General features: G+C 41.7%; 1 protein-coding gene across 3 annotated transcripts; it reads left to right on the forward strand.

The window, feature by feature from the left end:
- Positions 1-1,110: 1,110 nt before the first annotated feature.
- Positions 1,111-17,388, forward strand: slc35f4 (solute carrier family 35 member F4). 3 transcript variants are annotated; one of them, XM_034221991.1, is made up of 7 exons: positions 1,111-1,483; positions 14,299-14,599; positions 14,843-15,062; positions 15,158-15,283; positions 15,382-15,574; positions 16,033-16,122; positions 16,659-17,388. In XM_034221991.1, the coding sequence occupies exons 1-7, from the start codon at positions 1,252-1,254 to the stop codon at positions 16,898-16,900; spliced, it is 1,404 nt and encodes a 467-aa protein (XP_034077882.1). In that variant the 5' UTR covers positions 1,111-1,251; the 3' UTR covers positions 16,901-17,388. The 3 variants fall into 3 exon arrangements, with proteins under 3 accessions (XP_034077882.1, XP_034077884.1, XP_034077883.1); XM_034221993.1 differs by having other exon boundaries at positions 1,266-1,557; XM_034221992.1 differs by lacking the exon at positions 1,111-1,483 and adding an exon at positions 9,370-9,868.
- The last annotated feature ends 2,344 nt before the right edge of the window (positions 17,389-19,732 follow it).

A 19,732-nucleotide genomic window follows, 5' to 3' on the forward strand; every position in this document is an offset into this window, starting at 1 on the left:
GCATGTGTCTGCACAACAATGCCAACAGGGGCACAAATTCTCCACACACCGGGAATCGATTTCACACAGAGAGAGGAGGACTTGGAAAGGACTTGGAAAGGACTTGGAAAGAGGCGTATCGGAGAAACACTGGAATACTGCATCTTGTGTTATTGGATTTGGAGCCCAGTTTTCACATCTGCAAGCTGGGGGATCCAGTCAAGTGGAGCTTCCTTGAGCCAACCAGAAAAGCTATGGCCAAGGAAAAGAGAGGAAAGAAGAAAAGGGATTGCTCTGGGTTTAAATTTAGTATGAAATTCATGTCATGATAAGCGTTTGAAAAAATATGAAAAACATTCTATACGGCATAACATAATGTGCACACAGTTCCTAATCTGTAAGCCATTCTAGAAAAAGTGAATAACACTCGTGGCCTGTATTTGGGGTCAATACAACCAGTGAGTGAAACAATGTGCCATATTCGTTGTTCATATGTTATAGTGAAAAGCAAATCGCAACACTGAGGGCTTTAAAAAGAAGTAGCATGATAAAGGTGTCAAAATATATCCTTGGTTTGATATTTTTGTGTGGGGTTAAATGAGAAGATTTGTTTAATATGTTTGGTGTTTATATTCTACAAACAGCTGTGAAAGCAAAGTTATTTTGGACCAGTTATCTACTGGTGATTTATTTTTAGATACAAAATGGAATTCAGAGAGAAATATTTTTTTAGACCAATAAAGCTCAATAAAGAAGCAATTATCAATCACCAATTGAAATGTTACAAGAATATTACAGTGGTGCCAAAGAACACTTTTAACATCACCCGAACATGAACATTACAAAAAATATCATGGTTACTGCCTTCATCAAAGGTTTTAAATCAAATACCAATTCGTATTCTCACTTAGGGAATTATAATACCATAATGGAGGAGGAAAAAAGTAGACTCTTAAATATTAAAGCTTTAGTATTTGACAGATACCGTACAGATTTGTATTCTGCTCCACACTGCTGCTGAATACAGCATTTTTTTTTGTACCTTTCCTAATTGAATTCAAAGCATGTGATAGTTGTGACACGCCCCCTGGTGGTCGGTGGGTGCCAGGCTCATGGACAGTGATCCTTGCTGCTCTGCGTGCAGGAGCATCACTGAAGGAATGTGAATGTCCTGCTCGTGTTTCTAATTGTTGATGCAGCCCCGAGGGTCTCTCGCAGGGTGATCAGGGCTCATCCCCGGTCTCTTCTCATCTCTGTCCGCTCGGACCAACAATGCTAAGCACCGAGAGTGTTTTGGAGAGTGCTGCAGACCAGTCTTGCATCCGGCTGGAGCCCCTGGTGAACACGCACTTATCGGGAAAGACGACGACGACCGGTGCCAGCTGCGATGTCTTCACAGATGGCAGCACCAAAGTGACAGCCAACGGGGTGCACGACATAGAGGACCGGATTCTGAGGATCACCGGCTACTACGGCTACAACCCGGGGTACTCCAGTCATAGAAGTGAGTTCAAAGAAAATAAAGTATACTGATGGCATCACCATTGGATGCGACGATTTCACGCCTTTCCTTGACAGGTGCGTGAATTGAAGATAACAATTTTATGATGGAAATAAATGTGTATCAATGTTTATTTGTGTACCCCCATTCACACAAATCATCCTATCTTGCAAATCAATATTTAATTGTGCAAAATCCACTATTGAAACTCAGCTAATTGGGTTTTAATCATTGCTATTATAGAGCAGCATGATGTCAATCACTGTGAGCTGGAGGCTGGGTGATGCTGGCCCATCCATCTCTGAGATGAGACAGAGAGAGGGAGAGACAGATCAATAGAGAGAGGGGGGAGAGACAAAACAAAACTAACATAGGCTGAGCATTTACACAGCAGAGTGGCATGCCCAAATGAAGTTAACATATTCAAATTCAATTTCAAAGTCAATTGTTTAACTGTAGCCTAATGTTGTCCACATCACATACTCATGTTCTGCAAACATCACTTACGCAGCAGCCTCATGTTCAATTCCAAATATTTAATTCAAACAATAAATATCCCGATGACAAACACAGCCGCTGCTGCGGTGCCCGTCGATGTGGTTTTGATTGGTAGAGCAATGCTCTGAATTTTGCTGACTCTGAGACAATGTCTGGGATTGGAGAAGGGAGCTGATGGTGCACTTTGTTCAGTGAAATCTTGCCCTCCAGTTCTGTTGAAGTACGGCCCGTGCCAGTGGGATTATAACAAGGGAAAAGAACAAACATTGCAGTGTTCTTTGCACAGCTAATCAGTGCTTTTACAAATGGCTTTATGGTAATGCGGCAATGGGTGCAGAGCAGCAATTCAGAAAGTTTACACCATTAGAGAAGTCACAGGTTCTCATCTGGGTTTCCTAATTAAGTAAGTAAGTAAAACTTTATGTATATAGCACCCTTCTCAACACGAATGTACAAAGTGATTTACATACAGTACACAATATATACAATACAAAATACAACTAATTGGCTTATTCATTGTACTGTGTCCTTATGCTATACAATTTGGATGAACTGGTGCTTTTCTTAAACAAACCCCCCAAAATATAATATATCGTCTCTCTGTGAGCCTCTTTCAAATGCTGGTATATGCCCCCAAGTGAACTGGACTTATCGTGTAAGCATCCTAACTTCCCTTTCTGGCTGTTACGTAAGCTAAGATACAAATACATGACTTAGAGATGTGTGTTTAGAAGAGAGGTGTTTTAACATTCCTGCTCAGACCTAGTACCAAATCCTCTGTGACACAGCGCATTACTCTGACAAACTTGTTTTGAATCTAGAAGGAGAACAAAGATAGGGCCTTATTCAATCAGTTCAGCTGAGGCTTCTTTGGATGAGCTGCGAGCACCTCAATGGTCTCTTAGATAGAGACTGAGGAAAAGGAAATGAGCCTGTCTCTTATTAACTGCCTCCTGTGTATCAGGGCTGTCAGTTGCAGTCATTAAAGCATGAATGCAATCAAACGCTTTCATTTGGGAATATATCTACTCATCCAGATTCATTATTAACAAGGGGCACCAGAAACTTCAGAGAGAGATCAGATTGAACAACTTTGACATTTCAAGGGCCTTCCAAAAATGGTGATATCGTGTAACAAAGGAGCAAATGAAAGGCCATATTTCATGATATCATTTTTTCACAAGAGAGCTGAAAATATTAATGGCTTAGTTGTTTGTTTGTAAATGAATTGCCAACTACTTTGATTACCCTGTTTTGACAGTTTTTCTGAACAAAAAGGTACAAATCCTGATTCCACCTCCTTAAGTTGGCAAATTATATGCTTTGTTTACTCCTCTATATAGAGTAAATGCCCATACAACTAATCAATTAGCCGCTAAAGAAACCTAAAGGTTAATAGACAATTCAAATAATTGTTCATTGGAGCAATAGTCCCCAAATGTGTTGCATCTATCAGTCGATTCATGTATAAGTTGTCTGAATAAAAACTTCAACTTTGACAATCGCTTAATAATTTAAATATTTTTTAAAGCACAAATACAATGCTTCGTGCTTTTCAAATGTCAAACCAGGCTGCCTTTCTTTATATCATAGCAAACTATCAAATAAATAGAAGATTAGTTAATAATGAAGATAATTGTTAGCTGCAGGTTTGCCATTGTGCCTCTGCCTGTCCCATCTCAATCTCTCCTAGAGTATACCATAGCAGACAAGGATAACAGATTGGATGTCGCCTGTGATGTAATTGAAGGTATAAGGAGCAGGTGGGGATTGTAAAAGCATCAATGCCAGGACTATGAGAGCCAGTGTATCTGCCAGGCTCGCGGTTATTACATGTCTCCGATGAAATATACCATTTGTAGCTCTGTGTTTCTCCATCCATCCATCAACTGATTTGTATAATAATAATAATAATAATCCTTATATTTATTATAGCGCTTTATCAAAGACTCTCAAAGCGCTTTACAAATACACATACAAATCATACATGTAATGGTCATCTACTGTGGACAATACCCACAGGAGCAAATTCGGGTGAAGTGTCTTGCCCAAGGACACAACGGCCTGACGCAGTGGGGCGGGAGCGGGTTTCGAACTGGAGTTCCCCAACGCCCCCTTGATCTGATGATCAAACGCACAGACCACTGCGCCACCCGTCCTTATGTATTTGTCAACAGAAGGTATTCCTCAGGGCAGCGTACTTGTCACCATTTTTCCTGCTGGCACAGCTATTAAACAAGCCACTGCTGGTGCTGTCACTACGAAGGAGTCTGGTTATGTTCACACCCGACTCTCTCTTAAATGTGTTTGATCCTCCTGAGAAACAACAATGTGGAAAAGTCACATTTGTTGCATGCTGCTTGCTGCCTCAAAGCATCACACACTTTGTTTCCATGAGTTGAGAATCACATGTCCCTCCATCTGAGTATCATATTCTATGAAGGGTAGGACAAAGGACTGCATAAATAGGACAGTAGGCTCACCCTGCCAAGCTTATGGGGTAATGACATATTTAATAAGATTCTGGTGCCAGTTTATTATTGCCACTTGCCATCTGCGTTGAATTAGAAGATGCCTCTGAGGGGGATTGTGGACTACATTTGGGTACAGGCTGTAATTCAAACAGCAGGGTCATTATATAAAGAAAATGAGAAGGTAGACATCTTTCCAAAAAAGCAAGGTGCAATGTAAGTACACTTAATGGACAACTACACAAAAAAAACCAAGAGAGAAATTGTCAAGAAATTGACAGAAAAAGACAGGACAACATATTTTATACAACCGACTTGGCTGCTGCTGGAGGAAAAAACCAGAGTGTGTGCAGTAAATTCTTCCTCAGCAGCATCTTCCGAAAACTATTACAATAATTCACTGTGTATCTCTTTTTGAGTCTAGCTAATTTAGAAAAAGAGCAAGTCTGTAGTGTGGACGCTCACCCTGCAGGGTAAAAAGGTAGGATGCATGAGGAATGACAGGCACTTTTATTGGCAGTCCAACTCAGCACTGTGACTGTGTTTTTCACTGCAGGCATCACAGCAAGACAACAAAAACACACAGGCACTCAGAGGAGAATTTTGAGGGAAGGGCGTGAAAAGCAAGCATTTATCACAATGGGTTATGTTGTTGTGTGCACTTCAGTATACAGAGAATGTCTGGGGAGATGTACAAAGAAAGCTGCCTTAGAATACATTCATGTTTGTACTGATCGGTAATTCCTTTTGCATTTTAAAAGCATTTATATCCAGTGTTAACAGCTGGTAAAAGGACTGTCTTCCTCAAACATTGCCTAAAACCTTCTGTATGTGCATGCATTTATTTTGGACTGTCCCGTTCCCATGCCTGCTCTGTCAGGGCTATTTATAAGCAGCTCAGCGTCAAATGGGATATGAGCTTTGCCTGAACGACTCCTGGTGTGCTGCGGGTCTATCACGCTTCTGGGAACGAGTTAAAACCCAAGTAATGGATGCAATATTTCCTCACAGGAGTTACAGAACTGCAGTCATGACACGCATGTTGTAGAACTGTATGTCAGTAGACTCAATATTTGTGGCCTGCCCAAGCAATTCACTTCATGGCTGATAGATTTTTCCCTTGAGCAATTATTTGTAAGCAAAACAATTAATTAAATAATAGAAGGGCACATTAAGTGAAGTGTGTTTTATGGCCTTTCAATCATGCTTAATAAAAAACACTCCTTTCAGCAGCCTGACACTGCCCTCTTGTGGTCTGTACATTTAACAACAACAATAAAGTCCACATCCTCCAATGAGATGACAGACAGAAAATGTTAGTACCAAATCTAATACCTCCGTGTTAAATCAGCATGAACAAATGTATATATTTGTGTGTCTGCAAAAGCCAAAATCAACCACAGATTCCCTGAAACTTGTATTTGAATGTACTGTATAATTGTATTGAATACTGATTTTACATCTGCTTAGTATCCAGGGCTAAGGGTTATACAGGTCAGCAGTTCTGTACCTCCTTTATGGGAAGTTGTTTTTGCTCTGGGCTACTCATAAAAAAGGGTAATGCCGCCATGTTTTTTTTCCAACAATGTCCTTTCCACTGGGGTTAAATGCACAAACCTCACTGCAAACACCAGGACTATTACTACAAAAATAAACAGGCCATATGAACACAGTCTTTAGCAATGTATGTGATTTATCCAACACTGTTTCTAAACACACATTGCTGTTGAATTTAGAAACACATAATTTCATTGCTTTAATAATAACAAATAAAAGTCCATTCATTTCCATTGGTGATGGTTATGTTCAGTAGCTAATAGATTTATAAACCTCAACACACAAAACAACAATTCTAAGGGAAACAAGACACAGCTATGGTTAAGTGACATGAAACAGACTGACTGTGGGTAAATGGTAATGTAATCCATCATGTTCACCACTAGATGTCCTCATCATCAAATGTTCTAAACGCATTGAGTGATGATATGAGCTCCAATGAATGGAAAGTAACAGTCTGCAGGACTTAATTCATAGTCTGCCCAGTCTCCACTATAAATATAACCTCAGCTGCAGGAAACATTCATGCCTCTGTTTCTCATCTCTCATCCTCTGCTCCTCACTGAGAGGTGAAGAGAGAGGCGAAAGACAATTAGCAGCTTGCACCATAAACTGAGGAGCATCGGTTCATCTAAATGACAAAAGATCCTGAATTGGGAAAATGCGTCAGTACAGAGGAGGCCATCTGTTGCTATGGAGGTAAAGAGAGAGGATGATGTACTATAGTGTGCTTTGATCTGTGATGCAACAGCTCCATTGTGTTAAATACACTAAGCTTCCTGTTTATTATTTACACATATCTAGGTTATAGACGGTTAGTTTTTGTTGAAGCTGGTTTTGTTGTTTGAGAGGTAATAATTCAACATTATGGTAATTTTGGTGCATTAGTTTATGTTGGTGTTGATGTCCTGGTGTACGACATGGTGCTTAAGGGCTGCAAAAAGTATGAACATTTGCACACCTAAAAACAATGTGAAAATAAACAATAGAGAAAGGAATGATCCCATTGTGTCTTATATTTGAAATTGAACTGGGGCCTCCTGTAAGTGTACGACACGTGCTCCAGGTATTTCTCTTAATCTGATAGCGATAAGCATCCCGGGCTCTGCTGACTCGGCCGTTTTCCATCCCCTCGCTGTCTAGCTGTTGGCTCCTCTCATCAGCCGGGCTATTTTAAGTTTAACCCTCCTGTCTCAGGGGATCCATACCCCCAGCTCATCCCGGTTTACACCCAACCAAATATTAGTTCAGCCACCATGTGAAGCCACACACTAATGCATTGGGTGACGTTGTGAGGATGATCATTCTCACAACGTCACTCAATGCATTAGTGTAGCACTCATACCGTTACACTGACGCTGACCATGGGAATTAAGTGTGATTGCAATGGGATATTTTCCTTTAAAAAAACACAGTGTTGTTTCCTCAATATGTGATATTTCATCCAAACCAAATATTTATTTATTACCTTGGTTTCACTAGAAAATGGCCCTGCATCGTTTCCATTGTAACAAACAGCCAAACAATAACTGTGCTGTCTCGCAGCCTGAGGATGCACACAGAAGAACTCTGATCTGCTATGCTCTCTATAAAGGTGCCAGGAATGTGGCTGATGAGCATTGGAGAGAGAGAAACAGGAAGGGAGGGGCTAGACAAAAAAAGTTTAAATATATTGCGCATTTCAGCCAAAAGGCAATTCAAAGCACTTAACACATCAAAAGCATAAAGACAACGTGCAAAGGAAACACATTATAAAAGGTAAAACTCAAAACTGGCATTATCCCGCCAAGAGAATAGAAAACAAAAAACAAGGTCATATAGAATAAGTCAGGTATAAAATACCATTAGAGTTACAGTGATGTGAAAGCTATTGAGTATTCTTGACCAGCATAGACATTACGTCTAGCATACTGCATGCTTACTTTAAATGCTTTCTCTATCTCAGGTGGGAACAGTGAAGGTAATAGTGCAACTGTTCCTGGCTTGGCTAGTATTGATTTTACTGGTGCGAGGCTAAGCATAGCATAGGTTATATTAAGATCACATTACAGGCTGCAAGGCCTCATGTGTCTGACCGCATGCACTAGACACTGATATGTTGTTTGTGTCAAGGCTCAAGCAATATTTAGGTCCATTAATGTTCAGGCAGATTAACCACAGCTGGAGATAGATTAGACGGAGGGCTTTCCTTGAGATGGAAACTCCAGGCCGCAGTGACTCACATGGCCCAGACTCACCCTCCCCAGGTCCTCACCTTCTGCCAGTGTCAGGGTTTCCCCTCAGTGTGAACTGTGATGGAAAAATAATGTAAATAACTTACTGAAATAGTATAATCACAATGTAAATAATGGATGTAAAAACACTGTTAAAAGTCCGGCACAGACATTTCAACTTTGATTAAAGTGACTGCCAGTCAAAAGGGCTTACAGTAAGTACCGTAGATGGACCTGCATTAGAGCCGAGTAGCATCAGCGGTTTCCTTTATGATGTTCCTTACTCTAATACATTTTCCTACAAAATCTAGTACTATAATGTATAAATAAAGGAATTGTATCTTATTATTTGAGTAAATGTTACCGTCTACCACTATAGAGAAGGCAAATATTGCTGATTTGCCAATGGAAACAAAAAGCAATATATGATCAGATTGAGGAGAATAACACACAGAAGTTGTGGTCACCTGTTTCATGGAGTCAACATGAGAGGCACACATAATGTAAACTACAGTGATTTAGACCCATTGGATTGGAAAGACACAAGTTAAGGTAGCAGGCATATTCCTATTTGTATGGAAGATGGTAATGTGGATAATGTGTGCAGCACATCATAGTAGTGATATGTAAATGTATACCAGTGGTGTAAGTACCTTGTGGGCAGAGGCTCCCTTATCTCTTAGTGCAATGGGATACTTCAGTGGATATGTTTTATATATAGGACTTTCACTTTTCTGTGAAGCTCACTTTGTTATGCTGTGGTGTAAAGCAACAGAAGAAAGCTGTTCGAATAATCTGTCTCTCAGAAGTAGAGAAGATCAGGAGCTGTGCCAAGAAGGGAGAGAGTCATTGGAAGATGGGGGACAGGAGTATATTGATAGAGGGAGACAGGGAGGGAAGGCATAACAAGAGCCTGGTCAGGTAGAGAGGTGAGCGGAGGAGAAGGAGGGAGAGAGGGAGGCAGCAGCTAACGCATAATTAGCCTGGGCTGCTTGGTTACCTTCCAAACAAAGCTGCTGATTTGTGGAGCGAAAGAAGAGGAGGGGAGAAAAGTGAGAGAGACAGAGAGAAAAGAAGAAGAGGAGGAGGAGGATGGAAAGAGATGAGGGGAGTGATTGCGCCATGCCAGACACACTTGAAGCTCAGTCTCCCTTGGAGACAGTGGCAGCGCTGGATCACGGCATGACAGTGCAACAGTAGAGGCTCCACTTCACGGCACTAACACTGAGCTATCTCCACTGAGCTGTGTCACTACAGAGAGTCAGAGCAGCAGTAACAGAGAGCGCTGGGCTGGAGAGGAACAGGGAGTCAGGACTGGAGTGCTGGGAAGAAGACAGAAGAGTTTGACAGAGCTCTGGGAGGAGGGGGCAATCGAGAGCGTGAAGAAGAAGCAGAGGAGTCAGGAGTCTGAGGATGCACGGAGCAAGCAGGACGAGCTGCTGAGCGAGCAGCCTGGGCACATTTACTCTCACACACACACACACACACACACACACACACACACACACACACACACACACACATCCTCACACACTTCCCAAGGAAGGACAGTGCGTTGTGCCCCCAGTGGAGGATGAAGAAGCACTCAGCCCGAGTGGCTCCTCTCAGCTCGTACAGCACCCAGGTCCTCACCTGCCCCATCTCTGAAGGTAAACCCAAAGAACCGGAGAGGCCCAGGACGCCATTTATAATCAACTATGAATAGTCAAGGTGCATGTGTCGGCATGAGATACTGGCAACATTAGCACAGATAGGTTGCTTTAAACTAGTACTAATTAATAGTGCTCATTGTTTTGGACACCTTTTACAGATAAAAAAACGTTTTTCCATAAGGCATCAATGAAGTGATGTGAATGTGTTCTATTCAAGGTGGATAAAGTACTCAGATAAAGTAGTAGTACCACAGAATGGTCTACTGTTACCAGCAGAAGTCTGCATTCAAAATGTTGCCTACTTTACAAATGTATTTGCATCAAAATGTTCTTAAAGTACCAAACGTAAAAGTATTCATTCTGCACAACGGAATATATATTATAAAGATTTGGATTAGAATTATTGTTGGATATGTTTTACTTTATCAACTGAAATGTGTGGAAATCACCAATTGATCAATGTAGACTTAACCTATTATAATGCATGTCTCATTATTTGTTGATTATATATTTGTATCATTATTCTAAAGTTTTCAGTTACTTCAGTTTTAAAATAAATGTAGGGCAGTAAAAAGTACAATATTTTCCTCTGAAATATAAGTATGAAGTAGCAGGAAAGTAGGTAAATACAAGTACATCAGAAGTTGTACTTAAGTACAGTACTTGTATGTGTGCATGTGACTGTCCACCACAAAATCTAATGAGCAGCTTAATTTAACACGTTTTACCACCTGGGCTTTTTGAAACATATCACTTTAGTGTCCTGCTGGCAGAGTTTGGAAGCTTAATGTTGACAGGAAGTGTAGTTGTAGTAGCAGCATCTGTTTCTGGCTGCCCAGCGCTCATGGAAATTAAAACCAAACAGGCCCAAATTCAGGGGCTTTCACATCTGGTAATTCTGTCCACCTGCCCTCCATCCACCTCACTGAGCATTACTATTCACTCATCCTCATCCCATAACCAACAGCATTGTACTTCACTTAAATCCCTTTACTTTTTATCTTTGTAACACAAATGACTGACTGGTACTGCTATCAATATCATCATAGCTATGATGCACATCTCCTGCCGTGACTTGGATAGAAACGTAATGCTGTTTGGCCCGCAGTAAGCCTGCCCAACGCTGCAGAGGCAACTCTGAGCTTCATATTGGATTCGGCAGGGGTCCATCCATCAATGTCACTGGCATGCAGTGTCAGTGGGATAAAACACAGGATGGATTGAAATGTGAGGTTCGAGCAACCAGCTGCGTCACACAGACTGGATAAGCTCTGTTAATGGGTGCTAGTAGTGAGTGATCCTCTGCAGCAATGGGATTGCTGTAATGAAATGGCATGATGATGACGCTTGTTGAACACATTTCTTAAAGGTAAAGTTTAGTATAGTATAACTCAAGATAGCCTTCATATAGTAAGGCATAGGTATTTTAGTTTGAAAAGAGGTGGAAGCTTGTCCCAACTTCAAATATAGGTGCATACTCTAAGCAGCTCTATTGTTAGTGGTTTGATGTATCTTTGGAGAGTCTATATTTTAAAGTTCAAGCAGAATTGTATGTGATACCTTTGGATCATCATATTTAAATAATGCACCAAATTATGTCTGATGGATGATGCTCCATGTATAGGTCTAAGAACTTTATTAATAGCACTCTTACATTTTAGCCAAACAAGTACACTTACTCTGATTTGACTGAATAGCACTTTTTTTTTTACTTCAGTGAAGTAATAACAGTGAAACTATGCTGACAGGCTGTATTTGTCAGGCATTATTGTTTCTCTTGCAACTTTTAGCATCAATACTAGTCAGCAAATAACCTGTCTGTTATGAGAATACAATTTTGGCCACGAGAGTCGCTTTTATGAGGCACTGTAATAGTAGAGTTATAATATTACTGCATCTTGGCAGCAGATCAGCCTGTAGTGGCTTTTACCTCATCAAAAGAGGACAGAAGAGCCCGTATCCAACACTAAAAGCTTTTGTTTTTTGTCAGTGCTGTGAAACACGAACCATCTTAGCTGTTGGACAAGGAGTAGCAGATATAATGAAAAATAAAAAGAATAATAAAGCTGCTTCTCTCTTGCAGCAATATCAGATCTTAGTTTTCCAGTGTTTAGCAACCACCAGGCTCATTAGGTTGATTAAGCTTTGTAGCTGCCACAGAATGTAATTACACCAATCCCTCGATGATCCTGTAGGAAAGAACTTGTATCGTGTTCGACATTTTTGTTTTCCCCACAAGCTGTAGTTCTGCTGTAAGGTGCTGTAAGTGCTGTAAGGTGAAACATTTTACAGACTCTAGGCTAATGTATCACTGATGTAGTAACTAAGTATACTTCAGTACTGCACATATGGAGAGTTTGTGGTGCCTTTACATGATTTGAGTATTTCAGTTTTATGCAACTTTGTACTTGCTTAACTACATTTCATATTGTGTTGTTTACTCTATTAAACACACATAGTTGAACATTTTATGATCTTTGAAAACCCCTAACCCTTCCAAACCTCTCATATGGCTTAATTTAAGTCACTTATTGAGACGCAAGGAGGCACAACTTTCCAAAATTCTCAGAAAATGTCAATTCTATAAAATAGTAAAAAATATGAATGCACAATTTGTGTAGCCAAATATTTTTTTTCATTTCTTCACCTTGGTTAGGAACAACTGGACTTAATTGCCCAAATGTGTATTAGGTTGTTAAAAAGCTCCAACATGACTGGATACAACAGATCACTTTTTTTATTAAGTAAATGATCCTCTTACTCCATCGCACTAACATGAATCTGATCGGTCTAATCTAATCACCATTCTTTCTCAGGTATAACAGTTGAAGCCATGGGTTAGCTTTAATACTGTTACTGGGTGCCAGCTATGATCTCATGCTTTCATTGATCTTATCAAGTCATTTTGGCAAGACTGTTGAGTTATTTTCTGAATGAAATAGGTGGCTCTGTAAAAGATACCTGCCAATGTAGTGTGGGGTGGACTCACCAGTGTAAGGGTTTCACACAAACAAGCCAGAAAATATCATTATCGCTATTTGATCTAAGGAATGCGCTTCACAAATACTGTTGCGGCTTTCTTTTGGATGAAACAAAAACTAATTCCTTCATTAGACCTGTCACTGTTTCCTGTTGAAGTCTCACTGCAATTGACAGACAAAAGAGTGTCAGATGGAATACGAGAACCCCAGAGATGCCCTGCTGCAGCAGAGGGAGATACTCTGGGTAAAAATGCAATTGCTTGCAGCACTGCAGTGTCTGCAGCCATGGTGGAAATGGCAGAGATTCCCGTGCTGAGCTAGCAAAGGGAGCACAGGCAGCAAACATCCAGCACATGTCATCTTTTATTCCTGCCCTGGTGTAAATTGATCACACTGTTCAAAGTTAGAGAATGGATCTGAGCTCTCTTCGGAAATGCTCCCACACACAGCACTTCACATATTAAACAGCACAGTAAGGGTCCAGAAGTCCCGCAGTCGATTTAGGCACTGGGCATGATCAACCATGCGTCACTGGCATAAGATTAGGAATAATCCTCTCTTTCGATCTATATGTAATGTTGGTAGTAGTGTACATCTTTCCCAGTGCTACTCAATCTTGATTCCATCTTCAGATATATCTCAAAGGCAACATTTTCATAGCAGGAATGTACCAACAGTCAAACAGTGGCTTCCAAAGGTTGACATGACTTTCTTGTGGAATGTCATATGGTTAGGTTTACTCTTGCTTTCTGGGCATCAGGTTTCTGTGCACACCTGACTACAGTACGTGCTGCCTCATGAGGCCACAAAGCTATTTATGACATGCACAGCCAAAATGGTAACCCAACACATTTTTGACAAAGTCTTGTCTTGTGCATCAGCGCCCTTACAGCATGAAATGCAAACTGTGGTAGTGATCACTGAGGGCAATCGATCAATAAATGCTTATGTGCTGGACCCCAGCCAGGGAGACACATGCACCACCCTGTATATACAGTAATATAAAGTATACGGAAGATACAAGGTTTGGCTAATATAAAGGATTTAAAATACAAAGCTGTATTTATGCAAAGCAATGCGAGAACGGCTTTTAGCTAAATGCTTATATTATGTCATGCTAACATTGTCCTTAGAACAGGAAGTACAAGGTGCACATGTAGAGATCCAGCAATGGATTTTCGGTTTTCTGTAGTACTGTAGTGACATCACTATATAACACTCGTGCTTCTTTTGACTAGCGCTTCAACACATTGTAGTCTACTCTAAGGGGTGGGACATTTCTATGCGGTTGACCAATCAGAGCAGACTGGGCTCTGGTTTCAGACAAAGGGTGAAAAGAGGTGCTGCAGCACAGCCAGTATTAAAGACCTTTTTCAACATTAAAGCATGGAAGAATGTCACAGTAGAGCCACAAAATACAAATCTTTTTGTTGTGTCTCCCACCAGGAGAGGATGGCTCAGAGTCTCATGCAGAGACACCGGGCAGCGAGACCAGTGAAGAGAGCCGGTCCTATCAGACATGTACCCACACGGCTCTGAAGGTGCTGGGGGGTCTGCTGCTGGTGCTGTGCGTCTCCTCCTCCTGGGTGGGTACCACTCAGGTGGTAAAGCTGACCTTCCAGTCGTTCTCCTGTCCTTTCTTCATCTCCTGGTTCAGCAGCAACTGGAACATCCTCTTCTTCCCCATCTACTACTCTGGACTGGTGGTTACTACAAGGGAGAAGCAGACTCCCATACAGAAATTCAGGTAAACTGACAATAAAATGATATTTGAATCCAATGAAAGAAGCGTTGATATGGCTTTTGCTAATGTGCTTGAGACTGTACGTAAAACAGCTGTGGCAGATGTGTCACTTGAGTTCATCACCAAAATGAAGAGAAATAGTCTAGTAGTGTTTAAATGTATATGTATATATGTTTTTCATTTGGAGTAGGGCAGACCTAAAGCAAAGCCAAGTCTGACATCTCTTTTTTTGCCCTTGTAAAACAGGGAGTGCAGCAAGCTCTTTGGGGAGGATGGGATGACTCTCAAGCTTTTCGTAAAGAGGACAGCCCCCTTCTCGATCCTGTGGACGCTGACCAACTACCTTTACCTCATGGCGTTGAAGAAACTGACTGCAACTGATGTCTCTGCGCTCTACTGCTGCCACAAGGCTTTCGTCTTTCTTTTGTCCTGGATTGTTCTCAAGGACCGTTTCATGGGGGTTCGGGTCAGTATCCTCACAATAACAACTATAATGAAACTTTAAATAGCTGATTTTCCTGAGTACTAATGCCTGTGATGTCTCTGAATCTCTACCTGCAGATTGTGGCAGCTATCATGGCCATCACAGGTATTGTCATGATGGCTTATGCTGATGGTTTCCATGGTGATTCTTTTGTGGGTGTGGCATTAGCTGTGGGCTCGGCCTCCACATCAGCTCTTTACAAGGTTAGACCACTTCTCAGTTTGAACCACTTTTGGACTGACTCTAAATGCTTGTAACAGTGACTGTCAATGTGTATATTAATCTTTGTCTCACCATCCAGGTGCTGTTCAAGATGTTTCTGGGCAGTGCAAACCTTGGAGAGGTGGCTCACTTCCTTTCCACCATGGGCTTCTTCAACCTCATCTTCATCTCCTGTGTGCCCCTTATCCTCTACTTCACCAAGGTGGAGCACTTAGGCTCACTGTCCTCCCTGCCCTGGGGATACCTGTGTGGACTGGCAGGACTGTGGCTGGGTGAGAGTGCATCAATACCTATAGAGAAAAGAGTGAATATCAGGGTTTCACCCACCTGTTAAAAGTGTTTGAATTAATGTTAATTGTTAATTAACAAACAGTTAATTTATAGTAATATGTTTCCTTAAAAAATATATGTATTTATAAGAAGATTTCTAATTGTTTACATGCTTACAGTCTGCTTTTCACTGCGTTCGTTGGCTATTGGTATGCTTTTTGGGGCATTGTGCACAAACAGACAGCACAATGTAAACTAGCTGCATGCAAGCTACTGAAAACTACTATTGGTCATAAACTCCTCAACGTACCTTCAAATTAAAAGCTGTAACTAATGACTTTGTCATTTTTGTTTAAGAAAACATTTAATGAAAGAGGCAAAATAATTTCTTCTTTTACTTAACTCATTGATAAGATGACCTGTCGTGTGTGAACTCTAATCTATTCCTCTTCTTTTACAGTTTTCAACATCTTGGTGCATGTTGGTGTGGTGCTGACGTACCCCATTCTCATCTCCATAGGGACACTCCTCAGTGTGCCGGGCAATGCAGGTAAAGTTTCCTAAGTATTGTCTTCAATGTATTGGTTATTATTTCTTATTGATATGATTGTGAGAAGGAGAGTAAATGGCCACACATACTGTGGTACTTGTTTTGAGAGGTCAGCACTTAAGGCTACTGAAGCAAACAGATTACACAGCAAGTCTGCCTCTCTCTTCCTGGAAACCCAATCATCAATGTGCCTCAACACACCCGGCAACTCTTCTCTCGCTGAGGGAGGATCAGGTTGCTAAGGCGACACTAAATGCCTGCAGACGAGTTATTTTCTTTGACCACGATGGACTGCATGAAGGTCAGTGGGTTACGGCCACTTGTCTCCAGACCGCAAAGACACAGAGGATAAAGTGGACGGCTTGTGCTGATTTCAATCCGCATTAGCTTCACTCATCCCCCTATAGCTGCAGTGTCCTGTGGTTTATCTTACTTCATGTAATTAATCTCAATTTGTTTTTGTTTCCCCCCCCCCCCCCCTCCTTCCCTGTTCTGCTCCTCTGGCACACTTCCTGTCTTTCCTTCACCTGCTGTAGCCGTAGATGTTTTGAAACATGAGGTGATCTTCAGTGTGGTGCGCCTGGCAGCCACCTGCATCATCTGCCTGGGCTTCTTGCTCCTGCTGCTGCCTGAGGAGTGGGACTCAGTCACGCTGCGTTTCCTGGCCACCATTGCAGACAAGAAGACGGAGGAACACGGCGAGGAGCTCACAGACTCCAGCATCCACACACGAAGCCGCAGTCGGGCAAACGGCACAGTCTCTATTCCCTTGGCATGACATGGCTGAGCTCTGCTAGTAGCCTGTGTTAACCAGTCTTTAAGCCCTGTCTGCAAATGTTCCTCCATGGTGTGGAGGTGTGACGGGATTTTTGGTCCACGAGGACTCTATCAGGGAGACAGGAAGTATTGTCTTGAACTTCACTCTGGAGATCTCTCACTAAATCACTTCACAACAGGAGGGGGGGAAAGGAAGACATTCATGGAAACTGTTATTCCTGATGCTCAGTCCTGTTCCTCGCACGCACCCAAAACAAGAGCTGACTGACCTCCCCTCACCTGCTCTGCGGACTGTATTCTGTGAATATAAATATTAACAGGGCCAATTTGGCTCAATCTTACATGTATTTATGATATTTATTTAGAGCTTTATCAATAAGAGTATTATTTTTGAATCTTATTGAATAGTAGTATATACAAGAATGGCAGTTATACTATGCTTAATGTACAGGCTCTTTTGGTTTTGTAATAAAAGGCTTAAAACTCACATTTATAGCATGTATTACTTGTTTAAATAATAGTCACATTTCCAAAATCGAAAATTTTAAATTGGATTCACTCCCCCACTTCAACATGAAAAGATGCTGAATGACCATATAGTTTAATGATGGCAAATACACATATTTTGTTGTTAGAGTAAGTTGAGGGTGAGATCACCATTTTTTCCAAACTGTGTGAACAGCTTTCAGAGACATTATACTATTGTTTCATCTGTATACTTTGTATCATGAATAGATATTTTTAGCAGAACTAGGCGGTGTGGTTCATATAATATTAGTAGGCTAATATGGTAAGTGCATTGCATTGATTTAGCAGTGATGACTTTGCAGAATTATCCTCGCTATAATACATTACGCAATGGTGTATTTAGCTGTTACTTACTCACACAAGCACACACACATGCAGTGGAAACTGATGAAGATTGGAAATGATAGTTTCTACTTTAATTTATCCTCTTTCACATATACACAATCTGTGGTAACAATGCGTACCAATCTGCCTGGCAATGGAGGCTCATGGGACATGTTTTGCCTTTAGAGCATAACACTGTGACAGGCCTCATCAAAATGACTTAAGTGTCACATAGCATGTTGCAACGTTGCATTTTAGTTCATATAGTGTTCTTTAGATGATTAGGGTGTCAGGGGACCTAGTTCTTAGTCTTCACACACAGACACACAAACACACACGCACGCACACGCACGCACGCATGCACACACACACACACACACAATCCCAAGAGTTTAACACCACAGTGTATTTATGACTGCTGGAGTGCAGTCAGTGAGTTGAAACCTTTAATGAAGCATTTGCTGAGGTGACACTTTCAGCTAAACAACCGCAGTGACATTTTAACATATTAAAATAAATTAGCTAGAATGAGCAGAGGCATTTGTAATGTCAAATGTCAAATCTTAATTATAATGTTAATTAATTCTGCTGGATAAGAGACGTTAGAGAGAGGCCTTATGTAATGAATGTTAAATACAGCGTTTGCCATAATAACAGATTTGTGTACACATTCTTATTGGAAATATTTCAGCCTGTCCTCCTACAAAAAAAGACCAAATAGGTCGATTGTTTAAGCAGCTTAGATTACGACCCATAGCCACGTTTTAAACATAGACTGTATGGTTTTAAAGTGTAGGACCTCTAGTGGTCGTGTAAGAAACAACATGCTCCCGTTTATTCGTTTATTCACAAATAACCCTCTCTGGAAAATCCTAAATTGTAGAATAGTTTGGCCATTAAAATGCTTTTTGATTAGATTTCTAGCGAGACGTGTATATTGTACTTTTAGAATCCACGTCCAGTGGATGTGTAGGATCTATAGTTTGATAGATATTTACGAAGATGATCTGAGGTCTCGTCAGGATAACGTATCATGCAGCTTCCATGTTATGTTAGCGTGGGTGAAAACAGTTTTTTCGGTCTTGAAGTTTTCATAATAAAACCGGATATATTCCCCTCACTTTCAAATGATTACACTGTAGTGATCACTTATTAACACACTGACACAAACGTCACACATGGAACTACAGGTTGGGGGTATTGTTTCCGCACGGACATATGTGTTGCTACGGGTTGCTACCTATAGCCTATATATTGTGTGCCCTCCTGGCTTCTTTCTCAATGTCTTCCCGGGCTGCGACCCGACACCTTGTCCGTTTCTGCTGCTCATTAAAGCCAGCTTCATACCTTCATTGCACCGCCTCCGACTCCCTATCTCTCGGCACTACATTGGTGAGCCTGACAACGTCTCGTGAAGTTTCTGGGACTGACCCGAACATGGCGAAAAACGCAGTTTTTCTCGATATGCCGGAGATTTTTGGAGACGTCCGTGGCTGCCACCGGCACACGGACTGAGGCTCGGTGCGCCCCCCACGGAATGGCTGAGGACGTCGCTCGCCATTCCCACATCGTCTCGGCACTGGAAGACAGCAAGCCTCCCGACTACACGGAGACGATACACGACCTGGGAGAACCAGGCTTCAGCCTCATGGGGCTGTTTCTTCAGGACGTGCGGCTGCATGTCCAGGCTGCGCTAGCTAACACGGCTAGTGTTGAGCCCCTCGCTTTAGCCGAAGAAGCTAGCCGGTTCTTCCTGGCCGCCCGGCGATTTAACCCTGAGTTGCTGGCCACTACACGCAGCGGCACCTTCCCTTGTAGAGGCACGCCGCCTAGCAGAGGCTCCGGGGCCGACGACATCGACTAACGGCTGCCGGCTTACGGTTAGCGGCCGTCGACACCAGCTAACAGCTAACCACGACAGCTAGCGGCTGGCAGCTATCAACAGCTAACGGCAACTAGCAGCTAACGACGGTAAGCTAAC

The sequence above is a fragment of the Gymnodraco acuticeps genome, unplaced genomic scaffold (genome assembly GCF_902827175.1).
Source record: "Gymnodraco acuticeps unplaced genomic scaffold, fGymAcu1.1, whole genome shotgun sequence".
In the NCBI taxonomy this organism is placed as follows: domain Eukaryota; kingdom Metazoa; phylum Chordata; class Actinopteri; order Perciformes; family Bathydraconidae; genus Gymnodraco; species Gymnodraco acuticeps.